The sequence below is a fragment of the Entelurus aequoreus genome, linkage group LG04, assembly GCF_033978785.1.
Source record: "Entelurus aequoreus isolate RoL-2023_Sb linkage group LG04, RoL_Eaeq_v1.1, whole genome shotgun sequence".
Classification (NCBI taxonomy): domain Eukaryota; kingdom Metazoa; phylum Chordata; class Actinopteri; order Syngnathiformes; family Syngnathidae; genus Entelurus; species Entelurus aequoreus.
Genome location: NC_084734.1, coordinates 52,625,209 through 52,645,070, shown reverse-complemented (window position 1 = coordinate 52,645,070; position 19,862 = coordinate 52,625,209). Strand labels below are relative to the sequence as shown.

General features: G+C 37.4%; 1 protein-coding gene across 2 annotated transcripts in view; it reads right to left on the bottom strand.

Moving 5' to 3' along the window:
- The window catches only part of LOC133648823 (gamma-aminobutyric acid receptor subunit alpha-6-like), a 39,367-nt gene extending 21,317 nt beyond the window's left edge, over positions 1-18,050 (bottom strand). Inside the window, exons 1-6 of one of the 2 annotated variants that reach the window (XM_062045286.1) lie at positions 17,733-18,050; positions 17,536-17,654; positions 11,523-11,590; positions 9,105-9,325; positions 6,061-6,143; positions 992-1,135 (exon numbers count right to left, since the gene is read on the bottom strand). In XM_062045286.1, the coding sequence (XP_061901270.1) occupies positions 992-1,135; positions 6,061-6,143; positions 9,105-9,325; positions 11,523-11,590; positions 17,536-17,654; positions 17,733-17,821 (724 nt within the window). In that variant the 5' untranslated portion in view covers positions 17,822-18,050. Of the gene's footprint in view, positions 1-991; positions 1,136-6,060; positions 6,144-9,104; positions 9,326-11,522; positions 11,591-17,535; positions 17,655-17,732 lie in introns of those variants that run through there. The other variant, XM_062045287.1, reaches the window with a different exon arrangement.
- Positions 18,051-19,862: the final 1,812 nt, after the last annotated feature.

The following is a 19,862-nucleotide window of genomic DNA, read 5'->3' as shown; positions in this document are numbered from 1 at the left end:
CGCACAGCGTTAGTGCTGGTTTTGTAAGACAGTCTTACTGGGTTCCTAGTAAGGACACATGTTTCTCTGACGGGTTTGGTCTCTGGGACTTTTAGAGGCATTCTTTCACCACAAGTGGCCTCAAAGGGAGTGGGGCCTATTTACTGGTATTTGCGATAGTCCATGGACTTATGGAAAATACTTACATATCCAATTCACCCCAAAAAAGGACCCTCTTAACCCCTAAAGATCCAGAAGGACCCTAAAAGTGCAGACGCTCCAAAAAGTCTGAAAGATTCCAAGGGTGGGGACAGGGCTAGAGCTCTTTCAGATCCACTTTTTGGGCACTTTATTTATCAGTGGGAACATTTGGATTCAATTGGGACTTTCCCAGGCCCCTCCAGGACTGAAATAAGTACAATTGGGATTGCATAGATAATTTGGGGAAAAAAAGCTAGGGTTACTGTTGGTAAAAAAAATTAAAAAATTAAAACAAGTAAGTCATAGTACTTCCTAACCCTTCAGTTGTTGGGAGTAATTTCAGGAAGGTTTGAAAATTAATGTTTTATTTATGTTCAATTTGTTATTTTGTACAAACAAAATTCACAATTTATCGGCCATTAATTTGTTTTAGAACAAAACATGCATCACATAAAATTTAGGTTTGATTAAAAAATTATAGACATTGTTTCACATGAATAAAAAGTGTAAAAATATTTTTGAAATCAAGGGCCTCCAAATAAAATTTTGCTAAAGGCGCCAAATTAGCCAGGGGCAGCCCTGGATGCACAACTCCCCAACTCTTTGTGAGCACGCTTATTGACAATCTGCACTTGTGGCAAGAATTCGCAGTAAACGTCTACAAATGTCCTGGAACTTTTCTAACACACCTTTTGGATTGCCAGTGGGAAAAAAAAACAACTGAGGTTTAAATTTAATTCTGGCAGACAGCTGGACATACATAGTACATCCAAGAAAAGACAGCAGATGAGCACGACTGACTAAGTCTCACCTGTGATGGATTTAATGGTTTCACTGGAAACCGTCTGGCCGATGAGATCATACTGAACCAGGCTGGAGGATTCAGGAGGTACCTCTACGGAGTGCTCGGACCCTTTAGTCCAAGTATAGATCATCTCAGTTATGGGATAGGCATCTGTGGGCAGCAAAGGAACACCAGTTACTCATTTACAATACAGTCACTACATTCACACACACACACACGCACATATTTATATACATACACATACATATACATATACACACACACACATTTATATATATATATACACATACATACATACATATAACACTTATGGATATACATACAGTATGTATATATGTATGTGTATATGGATATGTATCTGTGTATATGTATATACAGTATGTATGTGTACATATATGTATATGTGTATATATATGAACAGTATATGTATGTATATGTGTGTATATAGTTTATCTATACACAGATACATACACACATATATACACACACATAAATGTATATACATAAATATGTAAATATGTACATATATATACATATATGTATATACACATGTGTATATATATACACATATACACATATATAAATATACAAATATGTATATACACATGTATATATACATATACATGTATATATACACATATACACGTATATATATATATATATATATATATACATATGCATTAGGGGTGTGGGAAAAAATCGATTCGAATTCGAATCGCGATTCTCACGTTGTGCGATTCAGAATCGATTCTCATTTTTAAAAAATCGATTTAAAAAAAATAATAATTATATATATATATATATATATATATATATATATATATATATATATATATATATATATATATATATATATATATATATATATATATATATATATGTATTTATTTTATTTTTTTAATTAATCAATCCAACAAAACAATACACAGCAATACCATAACAATGCAATCCAATTCCAAAACCAAACCCGACCCAGCAACACTCAGAACTGCAATAAACAGAGCAATTGAGAGGAGACACAAACACGACACAGAACAAACCAAAAGTAGTGAAACAAAAATGAATATTATCAACAACAGTATCAATATTAGTTACAATTTCAACATAGCAGTGATTAAAAATCCCTCATTGACATTATCATTAGACATTTATAAAAAAAATTTAAAAAAGAACAATAGTGTCACAGTGGCTTACACTTGCATCGCATCTCATAAGCTTGACAACACACTGTGTCCAATATTTTCACAAAGATAAAATAAGTCATATTTTTGGTTCATTTAATAGTTAAAACAAATGTACATTATTGCAATCAGTTGATAAAACATTGTCCTTTACAATTATAAAAGCTTTTTACAAAAATCTACTACTCTGCTTGCATGTCAGCAGACTGGGGTAGATCCTGCTGAAATCTATGTATTGAATGAATAGAAAATCCTTTTGAATCTTGGCAAAAATCTTACCCACACGATTATCAAATGTAATAGGAAAATTAATTCATACTGACCAAACTGGCTTCATGGAAGGTCGACAATCTTCAGACAATACAAGGAAATTGTTTAATGCTATTTACTATGCTAGAAGTCCCCCTTATCCCACAGCAGTATGTACTGTTGATGCGGAAAAGGCATTCGACCGCATAAACTGCTCATTTATGTTTTGCACATTACGTAAATTTGGATTTGGAGATAATTTTATACAATGGATTAAGATGCTTTATACAAGGCCCATGGCATCAGTCAAAACCAATAATCATATTTCAGAACCTTTTTCGTTAAAAAGAGGAGTAAAACAGGGATGTCCTGCATCTGTATTATTATTTAATTTGGTTATTGAACCCTTAGCTGCAAAAATAAGAAGTGAAAATAATATTCATGTTATAAAAATTGGCTCTCAGTATAATAAGCTATCGATGTATTGTGACGACATGATTCTCTACCTGTCACATGTTAACTCCTCTCTACACTATATCAATAATGTCATCACTGAATATGGCTGTTTATCAGGGTATAAAGTCAATTGGGACAAATGTGAAATATTACCACTTAACACTGCAAGAAATCACAAGTTCAGAACTCCAAAATTGGGTTTTGTTTTGAAATTGTATTGCATTATTATGGTATTGTTGTGTATTGTTTTCATTTTAAAAAAAAAAAAAATCGTGTTGAATTGAAAAAAAATCGATTTTGAATCGAATCGTGACCCCAAGAATCGATTCTGAATCGAATCGTGGGACACCCAAAGATTCCCAGCCCTAATATGCATGTATATACATATACATGTACATATGTATGTATGTATGTATATATATATATACACATACATACATACACGTATACATATATATAAATACATATATATATATATATATACATAAAACATTTACATATACACATACACACAAATATACTGAATACATACACACACATACATATACACATATATACATTTTATATACACATTTATATATATATATATATATATATATATATATATATATATATATATATATATATATATATATATATATATATATATATATATATATATATATATATATATATATATATGCTTGAGCTTGAGCTTAATAGAACACGAAAACCTTTAGGCAGTGATGGGCAGTAACAATATACATGTAGCTAAGCTATGTAGCGTTACTACATTTTGCAGTAGCTTGGCGGTAGCTTAGTTACTTTTTTAATGAGTAGATATTCCAGTAGGTTAGTTCATGTTCGACCCATGTAGCGAGGTAGCTTACATCAAAGCTACAAACTACAAAGAGAGAAAAGGGCCTGTGAATCCAGGCCGGAAAAAATATTGAGAAAATACAATGACCTGGATGAATGAGAACATCCATTTGTACGAAGAAAATCCATGATGAATGGTTGGTGTTTGTATGATGAGTCACAATTGGCTAAGTTTAGGGCGAAACATTACGGATTGGCCAATCAGAGGCAAGGTAAGGCGGGTCATCGAAAACTAGTAAGCAAAACCATAACAGTCATGCACTCATGTCACATGATGATGAGGGAGTCAGAGACAGAGGGACGCTTCAAGCTGACAACTCAGAGAAAAAAAAAAAAGAACAATAGTTGAACATGGCGGAGGGATTCTCTTCCTTTAGTGATGAAGATGACGTGCAGGAAACCCACAATAACGTGTGTCCTTGGCCATATTTAGACAAATGTATACGTTTAGAGAAAACAATGCCCAAAATCTTAGTTTGTAATTGTGAACCAAAATCACAACTGCTCTCTTCATCTCAGATGTGGAACACACTAAGAAACAGATATTAAGGTGAGTTGAGTTCATGAAAAGTTTTACTGCACATAACCATTACAAACTGTTCCCAAACAACATACAAGTCATTGTTTTTGTCAAGATATAGATAGATGCTGTTTTTACTGTAGATAGAAAAATTAATAACACTATAGAGGTGGGCCAAAGAAAAGGCAAACTAAATAAATACATACAGTGGGTTGCGGGGACCCCTAGAGGTAGTGGTAGGGTGTCCCCAGCTAAATGGCAGATAGTTAATAGTAATGGAACCTTATTGTGTCCATTTGTACACTCTCAGTTAGATTAACCTTGATATTATACATGTGGGTCTATAGATATAAATACCGTTAAATATAGTTTTGATGTAGCAAACTACTTTTGAAGTGTAGCTTGTAGTGTAGCTTGCTACAATTCTCTGGGGATAGCTTCCCCTGTAGCTTAGCTACATTTAATCGAGAGTTACTTGTAGCTTAGCTTACTACAATCTGATGCCTGTTTTTGCTAATATCAAACTGATATCAATACAAAATAATATACAATTCAGACAATCTTAAGCTCAAACCCCCTCCTGGAGCTGTTCTTTTGGGGTCTATACAGTGTTACCTAAATTTGCTACAGTTTTTCTTCACTCAAGGTTGCAAATATCTCCTCCTAATGTTGATGAAAAAAACTTGGGAGAGGCTATTCTTGTCAAGGTGAAAAGCCAGTGCTGCAATATAATTGGATCCAACTTGCATTCTATGATTATCCATCCATCCATTTTCTACCGCTTGTCCCTTTTTGGGGTGCATTCTATGATTAAATGTATTCAAATGTGTTCTCTTGCAATAAATACAAGATTGTAATACTTTGGAATAACTTCAAGGTAAGTAACATATCTGACAATGGCTGCAATTAAATCCTGCAGCAGTGTGACTGGCGGCGTTTAGGGACAAAAAGCATATTATTAAGATTGCGTTTTAATGTCCCAAAGTTTGCCACCAGAGTGCTTTGGCCACTCTGTAGATGCGCCACAAAATGACAGCTGTCTTTGCGTCGCACTCCCTATGGGACTCAGCACCAGCAGGACACCAACTGTGCTGCCAAAATGAAATGACTCTGGTGTGTCATGGAGTGTGCACACAAGTCCAGATGGAGAAGCAGAAAAGAGAGAGGGAGGAAGAGGGGGAAGTGAAGGCAGAGGAGAACGAGGGGAAAGTAAGCACACATACACACACACACACACACACACACACACACACACACACACACACACACACACACACACACACATGAACCATCTATGGAAAATAGCTGCATAGGTCTTTGCTATCCTCAGGCAAAGGAAGGGATTCTGACCTTTCCTTTGCTTGAGGCCACATCACATCGGGGGTCACTTTCTCCTGACTGGAGGTGAGCGCCAGGAAGAGCAGGACGACAATAACCTAAAATATGTCCTCTACAATGTCACCGTGCTGCGTAAATGACGGCAGATTGGCCAAGAGGAAAGGCAAGGCCTGATTTCCATGACTTGTCTCTCTCTCTCTCTCAGATATCCTCTCACAAATCTGCTGCCTTCGTCTGATAAGAACGAGCTTGTCTGTTTGGGTAGCTACTTGAATTGAGATAAGGCATTTCTGCTGACCAGTCAGCCAGCCACAAAACAATGGCGCTGAGTTGGGCTTTCATTGTTCACTGTGCTGAAATTGTGGTGATTTAGCACCGTACAAGTTTTGTGCTTTGCAGTAAAGACTCCATGATTGTGCAAGAATGGGAGAAGTAATGGGATTGAGACACACACACACTCGCACTACACTTACAGCTTCCGAACTTGAGGGGGCACGCATGTCCGTCCATGGGGAAGTCCACCAGCTTCATGGGACATTCTGCACTAATCGTCAATCTGTTGCCAGGCAGAAGAAAGGAAGACCAGTTAGTGATGGACTAGAAACGTGAACATAACACCCAAGACTTCTGCCACCTTGTTATGTTGAAAGCTAGTGTACTGGTGCGCATGTGTGTGTTTATATGCAGTTTGTCATAGAAGACCTTTCGCCTCTTATCCATGCGGGCGTCATCAGTTCCTCTTGTTGTGGGGCAGACTGGCCACCAAATTTGAGATAAAATAAATATGTTCACTTACATTAGCCGCATCGGACCATAAACCGCAGGTAAATACCGGTACAAAATAGTTAGTAAATGTTTATTTACGTACCTTTAATTGTTTCCAAATGGTGCCTGTAACATGCAGTAAAACGGCTTATCAAACAAAACAGAAGTCATCGCCATGGACCATCCCTGAACAGAGGTGGACTGCAACAGCAACTATCTCCCACATACAACACCGTCATTTCATTAATAAATAACAACAGGACATAGGCACTCTTTGGTTGATGGTAGAGGGCACTTTTCAAAATCTTTTTTTGATCGTTAAGCCACATAATACTTTAATGCTAAAAAGGGATGATTCCATTCTATTAGCTGCTGTTGGTTTTGGTGTTGTTGTTAAGCGATTGGTACTTCTGCACAGGACTCAGAAAGATTGTCTGCTTGAAGTCCTCCTCATAAACCGTAGCAATTTTGTAAAACATGCGGGAGTGCAGGTCAACAGCCGACATCGAGAGCAGCAAAGCTCAGTGGTTGCACACGACGTCGGGAAAGGGTTGCGTCCATCACACGCAAAGGAATGGCGGTCACACATGCGCAAAACCTACGTTGTTATCCTCACTCCATTTGCGAAGGCGCCGACCTTGCTTGTCGCCAGATGACCAGAAACCGCTGGTTCCTGAGGATTAACGTCTCCTGGGTTTTAATCAGAGCCCTGTTAGCCGGGATGTGGCCCTAATACCGCTGGGTGCCCGACCTGTCCGCCACAGGTGGCCCTACCAGGAACCATAGTTCCAAACGGCATAGCTACGACACTACAACATTGCCACCACCCCTACGATGGTGAGGAAGGGTTAGACTTTAGGGGGGGCTCCTTTGCATCTTAAAAAGGTGTCTTTTTTTGTTCTACATTTAAAACATTTCCTTGTGTAATGGTAATGGTGGCTCTTAGGTCAGAATTTTGCATGATTTTGTTTTACAGACCATTTTCAAGACACTTTCTGACTGTCTCTTCAGAATGCGCCATTTTAAGTTGTTTTGTGTTTTTTGTCTTATTTACGTGCAGAAACCCTCATCCAGTCCAAGCCCCCTTCAACTGCGTCTCCACCTCGTTGTCCATGTTGTAGTTTTTTGCGCTTTTATATGGAGTCTACTGACAGATATAAGTTAAAACTATACGCTACTTTTTATTAGAAATGGCAACAGTGGAGGATGAATGTGCTTGTACGAGCCAGTCTGAACCACAACAAGACGATAGTGAAAATAAGGAACTTATCAACTACAACTGGATAAAAATGGCACACTTGGGTAAACCTCTACCATATATGGAGATATCTGCTGACGTAACAAAGGTAAAATACATCACTAATGCCTCAAATTGGAGCATGTTTTGAAGAAACGCACGCTGAACAAAGCATACGTAGCAGGATATCCTTGTAAACATGCTGGTTTTAGGTCCGAAAATGCCATCAACATAAAGTCCTGGAGCTTTTCTGGCGCACTGGGTGTTTTTTTTGGTTTGAAATGTAAATTATTTTTAGTGGAATTGGGCAATTAAACAATTAGTTGATCAATAGGTGATAATTGTGACAAGTAGAGGTGGGAAAAAATATGGACAAGGCAATATTATCTATCTATCTAATCTATATGTCACAACAATTTTTAACAATTACTATTTTCATTTTTTTTTTCGTTTAGTTAAATGTATCTCAAGGACAACCTCCGCACCTACACTTAGCAAAGTGTCACTGCACTTCTACCTCGCTAATGGGGTGGTGAGCAAGGCAGTACAAGAAGTGGACAGTTAGAGGGTATTTTTTTACATTTATGTGGCTAAAACCGGATTGCACAATTGCAATAAATGGATTGGATCAATTAAATGACATTGTTTTTTGTCCAATGAAATATTACTGAAGTCTAGTGTACATACATACAACTTGTATTTTAAGCTGCCCTTTGAATGAGTCAGTCAATGATTTACAATATCGAATTATATGGCAACACTGTTTCGTATCGTGACTCAAGTGAAGTCCTTGCCAAACCCCAGACCTAATGACAATTGTCAGGAATTGTTCATTAATAGCTTCTTTAAAAATGTTTTGTTTGTGAAGTACTCTTACAGAGCTAGTGACCTGAATAACAAACTGTTTTTAATATGTTCATTAGTATGCTAGCATTAAAACAAGAGTTCAGAACATTCAGGGAAAGATTACAAACCTTTGACTGCAACCTTACACACTGACGCCAACTCAGTGGCACTGCATTGCTTCATTGCTCTTCTTTTTGGGGTTTTTGACAGGATTAAAGTTCTAAGTGTTTGGACAACTGTTAAAAAGTTATATATGTGGAAAAACATCAACATTTTTACACTGCAATGGGGAAATTAGCTCATTTAAGTGAAGCCCAAATACTTAAAGAAAAAAATGCCGTTGACTCCTCATCCTTGAATTGCTAGTCCTGAAAACGTCATTCAGGACATGTTTTTCGATCAATATTTAGCAGCTACACTCAAATATATTTCATGGAAGTGTTTTTGACTGAATGTTGACCCAAAATAGTTTACACCAAGTACGGACTTGATCTCACAGGGAATTTGCCTGACCGCTCAGCTAAGTCTGTCTTGTGCTGTCATCTGAAATAAACGCAAACTCTGGCAGGCTATGAATTATGGATTCCCCTTCTGGAGATCTTGTTTAATACGAAACCCATTATCGAGTCCTGCCAATGTAATCGATTACGACGGCAATGGGCATAGCACCTCATGGTGTAGAGAATGGTGCCGTTCTTCATGATGCGGAACAGTTTGTTGGGCGCCGTCATGTTGTGGGCCACCGACTTCTTGCCGTTCCTGAAGAAAGTGTCTGGTGTCCAAACTTTGGTCACCATCAAGTTGTTGAGCCTTAAAATCTCAATGGGACCCTCGTACGTCAACCTTCGGTCCACCCACGTTTGCCGAAAGAAAACATCCATCGTATATTCCTAAAAAAAAAAAAACAAGGCAACTAAAAATCTACATTTCCAATGTGTTGTTGGTTGAGACTCACAATACACTGCTCAGAAATATGAAGGAAATATCTCAATTACGCACCCCGGATCTATTCCAGATCGTAGTTAAAAGTCTACTTTAGTTGCATATTCTCACATGTCATTTATTTGCCATAAGTTGTACATTATTACTTTTTTAATGGTAGCCTAAATAGAGAATGGTTTGAGTTTGCATGTTCTCCCCGTGACTGCGTGGGTTCCCTTCGGGTATTCCGGCTTCCTCCCACCTCCAAAGACATGCACCTGGGGATAGGTTGATTAGTATGCTAGAATTACTAAATTGGCCCTAGTGTGTGAATGTGGGTGTGAATGTCGTCTATCTGTGTTGGCCCTGCGATGAGGTGGCGACTTGTCCAGGGTGTACCCAAGTGCAGCTGGGATAGGCTCCAGCACCCCCCGCGACTCCGAGAGGGACAAGCGGTAGAAAATGGATGGATGGATAGATGGTTTGATGACGCAATCTGCAGGTGGAAAAAAAGAGTACTGCAGCTATGAATCCAGCAGAGAGTGCTGTCTCGAAAGTCAAACCAGCAGGAAGATGCTTTGACAAGACAAGATGTTGTGTAACTGCACGTTTTGTAAAACACTATATACTCTAATTGTTTCTTCATGTCTAAAACTCAATTTAAAATGTGTTTAATAACTGTGAGAGGCATATTAAAATCAAGGGTGTCCCGATTCGATATTGATATCGGATATCAATACGATAAACAAAAGCACAAGTATGGGATTATATTGGCTTGTATCTAAAATCTCCGATACAAGCAGTCCTGCGGCACTTTTACTTATTTATTTAAATGTCCTCCAATAAGCACACAAGTGTGGTATTTTCTTGTACTTTAGTCCAGGGGTGTCAAACTCAAATACAGAGTGGGCCAAAATTTTAAACTGAACAAAGCCGCGGGCCAAGGTTGAACAAATTAACCTTTTAATAGGGACCTAAACAAGTTTTGCATTGAATATTGAACAACCAAGGCTTATATAACTTTATAGTGACATGCAAAATCGAGTTTCAAATAATAATAATAATAATTAAAAAATATCAATGGCATATCAAATACAATTTAAATAAAAATTGAATGCCTCTTTTCTATTTGCAGCCTTCTGAGGTAAATATCAACATTAACTTTTTCCACAGGCTAATAAATTTTAAAATAAAATAACAATGCATAAACCAACCATTCAGAACTTTAAACTGCTCAGTTTGCAACACACTGATCTAATCTGATGTGCCCAAGCCAGATACCTGCCATCTTTTCTTGGATGCTAGTTCATTAATGTCGGGGCTCAGGCTTTGAGCTGAGGCAACCTTCATTATCGAACGAAGGTGTTCATCAGTCATTATATCTCGTAGTCCACCCGGACCACAGTCCTGGGGGCCGTGCCTTAAAGGCACTGCCTTTAACGTCCTCTATGAACTGTCGTCACATCCGCTTTTCATCCCTTCTAACAAAGTGCCGGCCCAGTCACAAGATATGTGCGGCTTCTATACGCACACACACATGAATGCAACGCATACTTGATCAACAGCGATACAGGTTACACTGAGGGTGGCCATATATACAACTTTAACACTGTTAGAAATATACGCCACACTGTGAATCCACACCAAACAAGAATGACAAACACATTTCGGGAGAACATCCGCACCGTAACACAACATAAACACAACAGAACAAATACCCAGAACCCTTTGCAGCACTAACGCCACTTCCTCTTCAATGCCAATCTAATTTTTGTATATTCCGGCATCGTATGCAGTGGACATTAGATTTTTGTCTATTTATTGTCAGAGTTACGAAATTCGAAGAAAAAAAAATCACAGTCTGTAGGAACGCTTTGCTGTTTTTAGGACCTACTGCAAAAAAAGATCGGTTTATTTGTGGGGAATCACCGCTAGTTGCTCTTGATAGCATACATGCCAGCATACAAAAGAAAGGCTTTGCCCAAAACCTAACGACTATGTACCTTTTTAGTCCAGGACAACACCCTAGTGTACTTACTGATGTGTACTGACAGAACTTTTCCATTTGGTGTTTCACTGTGAAGATCATGTGTACCCGTTACTTTTCTGAGCAGTGTAAAAGAGCAAAAACACAACCTTTCATGCGCTAATAACTGGAGTGCGTACCATTTCAACGTCGGAGACAGGCCCAAAACTTGTCACATAAATGTCTGTCTTGACCTCAGTCACGGGTCCTGATGAGACAACGAAACACAGTTCATCTTCAAATGAGACACCGGTCCTGAACACATCTTCCTTACATCTAATAGGTCAAGTAACAGCTCACCTCACCCGCACTCGGCAGCATATACATTATGACCATATTTTAAAAACATCATCCCATTTGATTAGTTTCCCCTCTAGTGAAGGAATGCAGACAGTAAGCGTGTTCTTTCAAATAGCTTATGTTACTAAAAGTTCTGGAAGTCGGATGTGGCTGTGCAGAAAAACAGAGCAGTGACAACTGGGTTTTTTTTGTTGTTGTGCATGAGAAACAAATCCTCACTTTTAGCACTCAAACTGTGCATTAAGTGTTTGTCTGGTGATTATGTAACCACACTGACATTACGTGCCAGCTTAGGAGGCTCTTCTTCTGCGTGGCATAAAAAGCAGGATATACATTGGAGTGGGGCTATACTGCAAATGTCCCATGCTAGGCAATGTTATATGGAAGTATTATTGTAGCAAAATTATTTACAAACGTGTATCTCAATCTGTGTGTGTGTAATTAAATTGACGTGCATGTGTACTAATGTGTGTGTCTGTATATTAATCCGAGTGTGTGTAATCAGATCCGCATACGTGTGTTTTAAGTTGTCCATCTGTCCCTAATCAGAAAGAACCCTCGATAGGCTGTCTACTTACACGTGACTTTTGCGTCACTTCTGCCGTGTACAATTTGTGAGCGTATAATACAACGTGTGCATGTAATACAATTTGTGTGTGCGTATCTGAGGTATGCCTACATTTAACCAACTACGGTTGCATTAACCAATGCAATTTAAACTAATCAGAAACAACGTACAGTTGAGGTGCGTAAAAGAGAGACGCCAAGACCCGCCTAATGTTGTATCTGATTGGTTTGAATTGCGTAGTGTCTTCCATGGTTGGTTAAATGTAGGCGCAGTGGATTGATGGCTTGGTCTGGGATTGGATATTTGGATCAATCAATCAGAGTTACTCGAACTACGGCAAGTTGCGGAAACCAAAGTTTATTATTATTATGAAAAAATATACAAGTATTGAATGGGAAATATAAGCGGGAAAAATGTCAAGTGCGGCATGTAGCGAGAAAGGGTTAAATTGAGTGTGAATTGCTCAGTGGCCTAGTGGTTAGAGTGTCCGCCATGAGATTGGTAGGTCGTGAGTTCAAACCCCGGCCGAGACTGTGCTTGTCAGAATTGGGGGTTAAATCACCAAATGATTCCTGAGCGTGGCGCACGCTGCTGCTCACTGCTCCCCAGGGGGTGGAAAAAGGGGATGGGTCAAATGCAGAGGCTAATTTAACCACACCTCGTCTGTGTGGGACTTTAACTTTAAGCTTGGCAGCTTTTTTAGCAAGTGTTTGAGCATGGTCCATCGTTGTTGACTTCAACGCAGAATAACATGATCAGTGGCTGCAAGGCGCCAACTAGTGGAGAGTATAAGGAAAGGCAAGGGGGACTTACAGACAGAAAACTCTGTCACATATAAAAAAAAACGACAGCCAATAAAGGTTTCCTGCTTCTGACAGATCATAGATACATACGCGCAGATTGTATTACACGCATGCACTTCTGAATGTGCGTACACGTTGTATTATTACACGCTCACACATCTGGATGCGCTCACTCAAATCTTACACGACAGAGGTGTCGCAAAAGTCACGTGTAAGTAGTTTCTGATTAGGGACAGTCAGACAGACAATTTAAAACACACGTGCGCGAATCTGAATACACTCAGATTATTATGCAGACTCACACATTATTACACACGCACGCCAATTTAGTTACACACACACATGTTGAGATATACGTTTGCAAATAATTTTGCTACAATAAAACTTCCATAATGCATGTTAGGCCATGTTAGGCAAATACAGGTCCAGTATTGCCACTACTACGTAAAAAATATTTGGGCCAAATAGAGCATTTTCCTAAACAAAGTTATTTGTGAACAATATACACAAATACAACAATACAAGACAATATCTACAAATTAATATTGTTTCACCTTTTATTCCATACAATTGTTTGAGTCAATAGTGCATATTAAAACCAAACAGAAGTATAACATAAAATAGGCTTTCATTTAAATATTAGAATACTATCACGAACTTGAGTATAGATATTAGTGAAATAGATACAAATATAGTTTAGAACTAAAAATATAAATCCCATGACGCTAGTTTCACAGTATGGATATTAGGGCTGTGAATCTTTGGGTGTCCCATGATTCGATTCAATATCGATTCTTGGGGTCACGATACTACGGAGCCCCTAAAAGGACATGGGAATTTATTTTTTTTAGACATGTATCTCGTGGCCACGAGAAAGTATCTCGTGGCCACGAGAAACTTTCTCGTGGCCACGAGAAACTTTTTATAAAAAATAAATAAATAAATAAATTCTTTTTTTTTATTTTTATTTTATTTATTTTTTTTATAAAAAGTTTCTCGTGGCCACGAGAAAGTTTCTCGTGGCCACGAGAAAGCATTGGATGCGTGCTGATGGTTTGGTGTGTGTTAAAATGGCAGTTTAGGAGTTAATATGGCTGTATTTCCAATTAGGACTTCCCCCCATGTGTGTTGTGGCAAAATGTGAATGCTTGATTAGTAGGTGTGAGACAAACACTTTATCTTCCTGGTTATTGTAACGCTACGTGTTTGACATTATTGAAGACTTTATCATGCCCGGGAAAGGACAGTTTTCCTCTTCTGTGGCTGTGGGGGGTGGGCGTGGCTTGCGGACCTGCAGCGAAGCGGAGTGTGTCAGTTAGTCCCATGTTGATGTGATCAAACTTCTTTCTTGCTTGGAAGATACACACACAATTGTAACTGTTATTTCTTCCTGCAAATAATAAATATGTACAACGTGTTTGGATGTATTCATTTATGTAAAATTGTCATTAAATGTAATATTGCCTGACAAAAAGTGATTCGACGTACGTAATATTTTGATATTTACACATCGCATATTTACACACGCGCATCTGACTAGAATACCCTTATGTGCATTACATATATCAACATCAACTACCTACTGTACTGTTTACTTGTTGAAATACCCTTTTTAGAACAAATATCTACCCACATAATTTATATGTGCATATATAATATATATATATATATATATATGTGTATGTATATATATATATATATATATATATATATATATATATATATATCTATATATATATATATATATATATATATATATATAAATATATATATATATATATATATATATATATATATATAGATATATATATATATATATATATATATATATATATATATATATATATATATATATATATACATATATATATATATATATATATATATATATATATATCATTGTGTGTGTGTATCTATATATATATATATATATATATATATATATATATATATATATATATATATATATATATATATATATATATATATATATATATATATATATATATATATATATATATATATGTATATATATACATATTAAGTATAAGCATGTATATATATACTCTACCGTTTAAAAGTTTGGGGTCACATTGAAATGTCCTTATTTTTGAAGGAAAAGCACTGTACTTTTCAATGAAGATAACTTTCAACTAGTCTTAACTTTAAAGAAATACACTCTATACATTGCTAATGTGGTAAATGACTATTCTAGCTGCAAATGTCTGGTTTTTGGTGCAATATCTACATAGGTGTATAGAGGCCCATTTCCAGCAACTATCACTCCAGTGTTCTAATGGTACAATGTGTTTGCTCATTGGCTCAGAAGGCTAATTGATGATTAGAAAACCCTTGTGCAATCATGTTCACACATCTGAAAACAGTTTAGCTCGTTACAGAAGCTACAAAACTGACCTTCCTTTGAGCAGATTGAGTTTCTGGAGCATCACATTTGTGGGGTCAATTAAACGCTCAAAATGGCCAGAAAAAGAGAACTTTCATCTGAAACTCGACAGTCTATTCTTGTTCTTAGAAATTAAGGCTATTCTACAAAATTGTTTGGGTGACCCCAAACTTTTGAACGGTAGTGTATATATATATTATATATTACTGTAACTTGTTCTTAAAAATAGTAGTTATTTTGTTTGTCAAATTTAGTGTTTGTGTGTATATATGTATACTGTATATATGTATGTGTGTTTCTTCCTATACAGTATACATGTATATGTGTGTGTGTGCGTGTATATACTGTATATATATATATATATATATATATATATATATATATATATATATATATATATATATATATATATATATATATATATATATATATATATATATATATTTATATATTATATATACACATATAAATTATATGGGTAGATATTTGCTCTAAAAAGGGTATTTCAACAAGTAAACAGTACAGTAGGTAGTTGATGTTGATATATGTAATGCACATAAGGGTATTCTAGTCAGATGCGCGTGTGTAAATATGCGATGTGTAAATATCAAAATATTACGTACGTCGAATCACTTTTTGTCAGGCAATATTACATTTAATGACAATTTTACATAAATGAATACATCCAAACACGTTGTACATATTTATTATTTGCAGGAAGAAATAACAGTTACAATTGTGTGTGTATCTTCCAAGCAAGAAAGAAGTTTGATCACATCAACATCGGACTAACTGACACACTCCGCTTATATATATATATATATTTTTATTTTTTTTTTATAAAAAGTATCTCGTGGCCACGAGAAACTTGTGGCCACGAGATACTTTCTCGTGGCCACGAGATACATGTCTAAAAAAAAAAAAAATCCCATGTCCCTTTAGGGGCTCCGTACGATTCGATTCAAAATCGATTTTTTTTTTTCAATTCAACACGATTCTCGATTCAAAAACGATATTTTTCCCGATTCAAAACGATTCTCTATTCATTCAATACATAGGATTTCAGCAGGATCTACCCCAGTCTGCTGACATGCAAGCAGAGTAGAAGATTTTTGTAAAAAGCTTTTATAATTGTAAAAGACAATGTTTTATCAACTGATTGCAATAATGTAAATTTGTTTTAACTATTAAATGAACCAAAAATATGACTTATTTTGTCTTTGTGAAAATATTGGACACAGTGTGTTGTCAACCTTATGAGATGCGATGCAAGTGTAAGCCACTGTGACACTATTGTTCATTTTTATTTTATTATATAAATGTGTAATGATAATGTCAATGAGGGATTTTTAATCACTGCTATGTTGAAATTGTAACTAATATTGATACTGTTGTTGATAATATTCATTTTTGTTTCACTACTTTTGGTTTGTTCTGTGTCGTGTTTGTGTCTCCTCTCAATTGCTCTGTTTATTGCAGTTCTGAGTGTTGCTGGGTCGGGTTTGGTTTTGGAATTGGATTGCATTGGTATGGTATTGCTGTGTATTGTTTTGTTGGATTGATTAATTTGAAAAAATAAAAATAAAAAGTAAATAAATAAAAAAATAAAAATAGAAAACTGAGAATCGATTCTGAATCGCACAACGTGAGAATTACGATCCGAATTCTAATCGATTTTTTCCCACACCCCTAATGGATATGTACAGTACATATACATCCTACATTGCGTGCATTTAATGGGGGTGAAATCCACGATGGGATTTCGTCACAAACTTCCAAACATATTAAATAAACAGCAGATTTATTTAAAATGGCATTCATGCCCACGAGTGTGCCAACGTCTAATAAAAACAATAAGTCTTTCCTCTGGATGTTGAGTTCAATGACGTGCGCAGTAGCTAAATGGTGCGTTTAAGTACTTAAATGACCAATGTTATATATGTTGCTTTTATATGTGAACGAATTAGCTTACCTAACGAAGTTAAATATTTTTGAAATGTGAATTGGGGGTTATTCCAAAAAAAAAAAAAAGAAAATGTATACATTTTCAAATATATTTGTAAATTAAGACAACGTACCTCCAAATCCCGGTCTTAGCCTGTTGTCGTAGCCGTCAAGAAGTCTGTCTAAAATCCGCGTAAAATTCTCCGGATAGATCCTTTCATCCTTCCTTGTGTGCCCGCTGGTGTTTTTGACACTGGAGATGTAAAATCAGTACACTTTAGAGACTTAAAAAAAGAAGAAGTTTGGTCGCCACGGTCAATGTGGGACTCACCAAGTCGCCAAAGAGAAAAAGTAGAGCAAAGCCAGAACGCAAGCGGGACGCATCGCTGCCACCATCTCCTTCTTGTTGGCAGGACGCATCTTTGCATGCCATACTTTAAGCCTCTTCACATCGCAACACTTCCAGGTGCCTCTTCGGAATGACGAGAGAGGAGACGCGAGTTCTCCCGCAGGCTCTCCTCCACCGCGCCAAATACGCGCGGAGCAGACCCTCACCTCCAAACCTCTTCCGGCTTGGATTTTCTCGCTCCAGTTGCAACATTCAATAGTCCTGATGCTGCTTCATCCACTTCGCATCCCCACCTGCTGTGGTCCTACACAGCGTTTAAACACCTCTGACAAGCACCTTGTGGAGAAGCATGATGTCATCCTCCTCATCCTCTCATCCTCCTCATCCTCCTCATATTCTCAACTCTACTCAACATTTGCTGGCTCCTGACAGGGTGACCTCCCCTGCTGCCTTGCATATTTCACACAAGGCGCTTTCTTCCATCCAGCATTGTGCTGCTTTTTACTCCATATAGCTGGTGGGGAGAAAAGTAATCAACTTTTATATGATCAAACTAAATAATGACGACGATGCCCCCCCCCCCCCCCCCCATTGATGATGCAGGATGGAGGAAAAAAGGTGTGAGAAAGTGGAGAAGGAGACTTACCGTACACTGCTGTAACCACGGACGCAACCGTCATAGACGGTACGATTATAATCACGCTTTCACCATTATCACCATTATGCACACTAAAAAATGCTGGGTTATTGTGATAACCCAGTTTATGAGTTGTGAGTGTTGGGTTAAATTGTTGAGTTATTTTAATGAAGATTAATCCATTTTGTGGGTAATAAGGGTATTATTTTAACTAGAGATGTCCGATAATGGCTTTTTTGCCGATATCCCGATATTGTCCAACTCTTAATTACCGATTCCGATACATACAGTCGTGGAATTAACACATTATTATGCCTAATTTTGTTGTGATGCCCCGCTGGATGCATTAAACAATGTAACAAGGTTTTCCAAAAGAAATCAACTCAAGTTATGGGGAAAAAATGCCAACATGGCACTGCCATATTTATTATTGAAGTCACAAAGTGCATTATTTTTTTTTAACATGCCTCAAAACAGCAGCTTGGAATTTGAGACATGCTCTCCCTGAGAGAGCATGAGGAGGTTGAGGTGGGCGGGGTTGAGGTGGGGGCGGTAGGGGGTAGGGGGCAGCGGGGGGTGTATATTGTAGCGTCCCGGAAGAGTTAGTGCTGCAATGAGTTCTGGGTATTTGTTCTGTCGTGTTTATGTTGTGTTACGGTGCGGATGTTCTGCCGAAATGTGTTTGTCATTCTTGTTTGGTGTGGGTTCACAGTGTGGCACATATTTGTAACAGTGTTAAAGTTGTTTATACAGCCACCCTCAGTGTGACCTGTATGGCTGTTAAACAAGTATGCCTTGCATTCACTTGTGTGTGTGAAAAGCCGTAGATATTATGTGATTGGGCCGGCACGCAAAGGCAGTGCCTTTAAGGCACGCCCCCAATATTGTTGTCTGGGTGGAAATCCCCCGGGAGATTTTCGGGAGGGGCACTGAAATTCGGGAGTCTCCCGGGAAAATCGGTAGGGTTGGCAAGTATGACTGGGAGAGGCGACTGCTCTGTACTTCTCCCTATGTCCGTGTACCACTCCGTACAGCGGCGTTTTTTAAAAAAAGTCATACATTTTACTTTTTGAAACCGATACCGATAATTTCCGATATTACATTTTAAAGCATTTATCGGCCGATATTATCAGACATCTCTAATTTTAACTCAATTTCTGGGTTTTCAAAACTATGAACCATTTTTGGGTTGTTTTTCAATGAGTAACGCATTTTTGGGTAAAAGCCTTTTTTTATTAAAACGGTACTTTTTTCTTGAAGGGAATTTTATTAAGGATTAATCTCATTAACATTATTTACAATCACACATCTTATGTACATACACTGCTCAGTGGCCTTGTGGTTAGAGTGTCCGCCCTGAGACTGGGAGGTTGTGAGTTCAAACCCCGGTCGAGTCATACCTAAGACTACGAAAAATGGGATCCATTGCCTCCCTGCTTGGCACTCAGCATCAAGGGTTGGAATTGGGGGTTAAA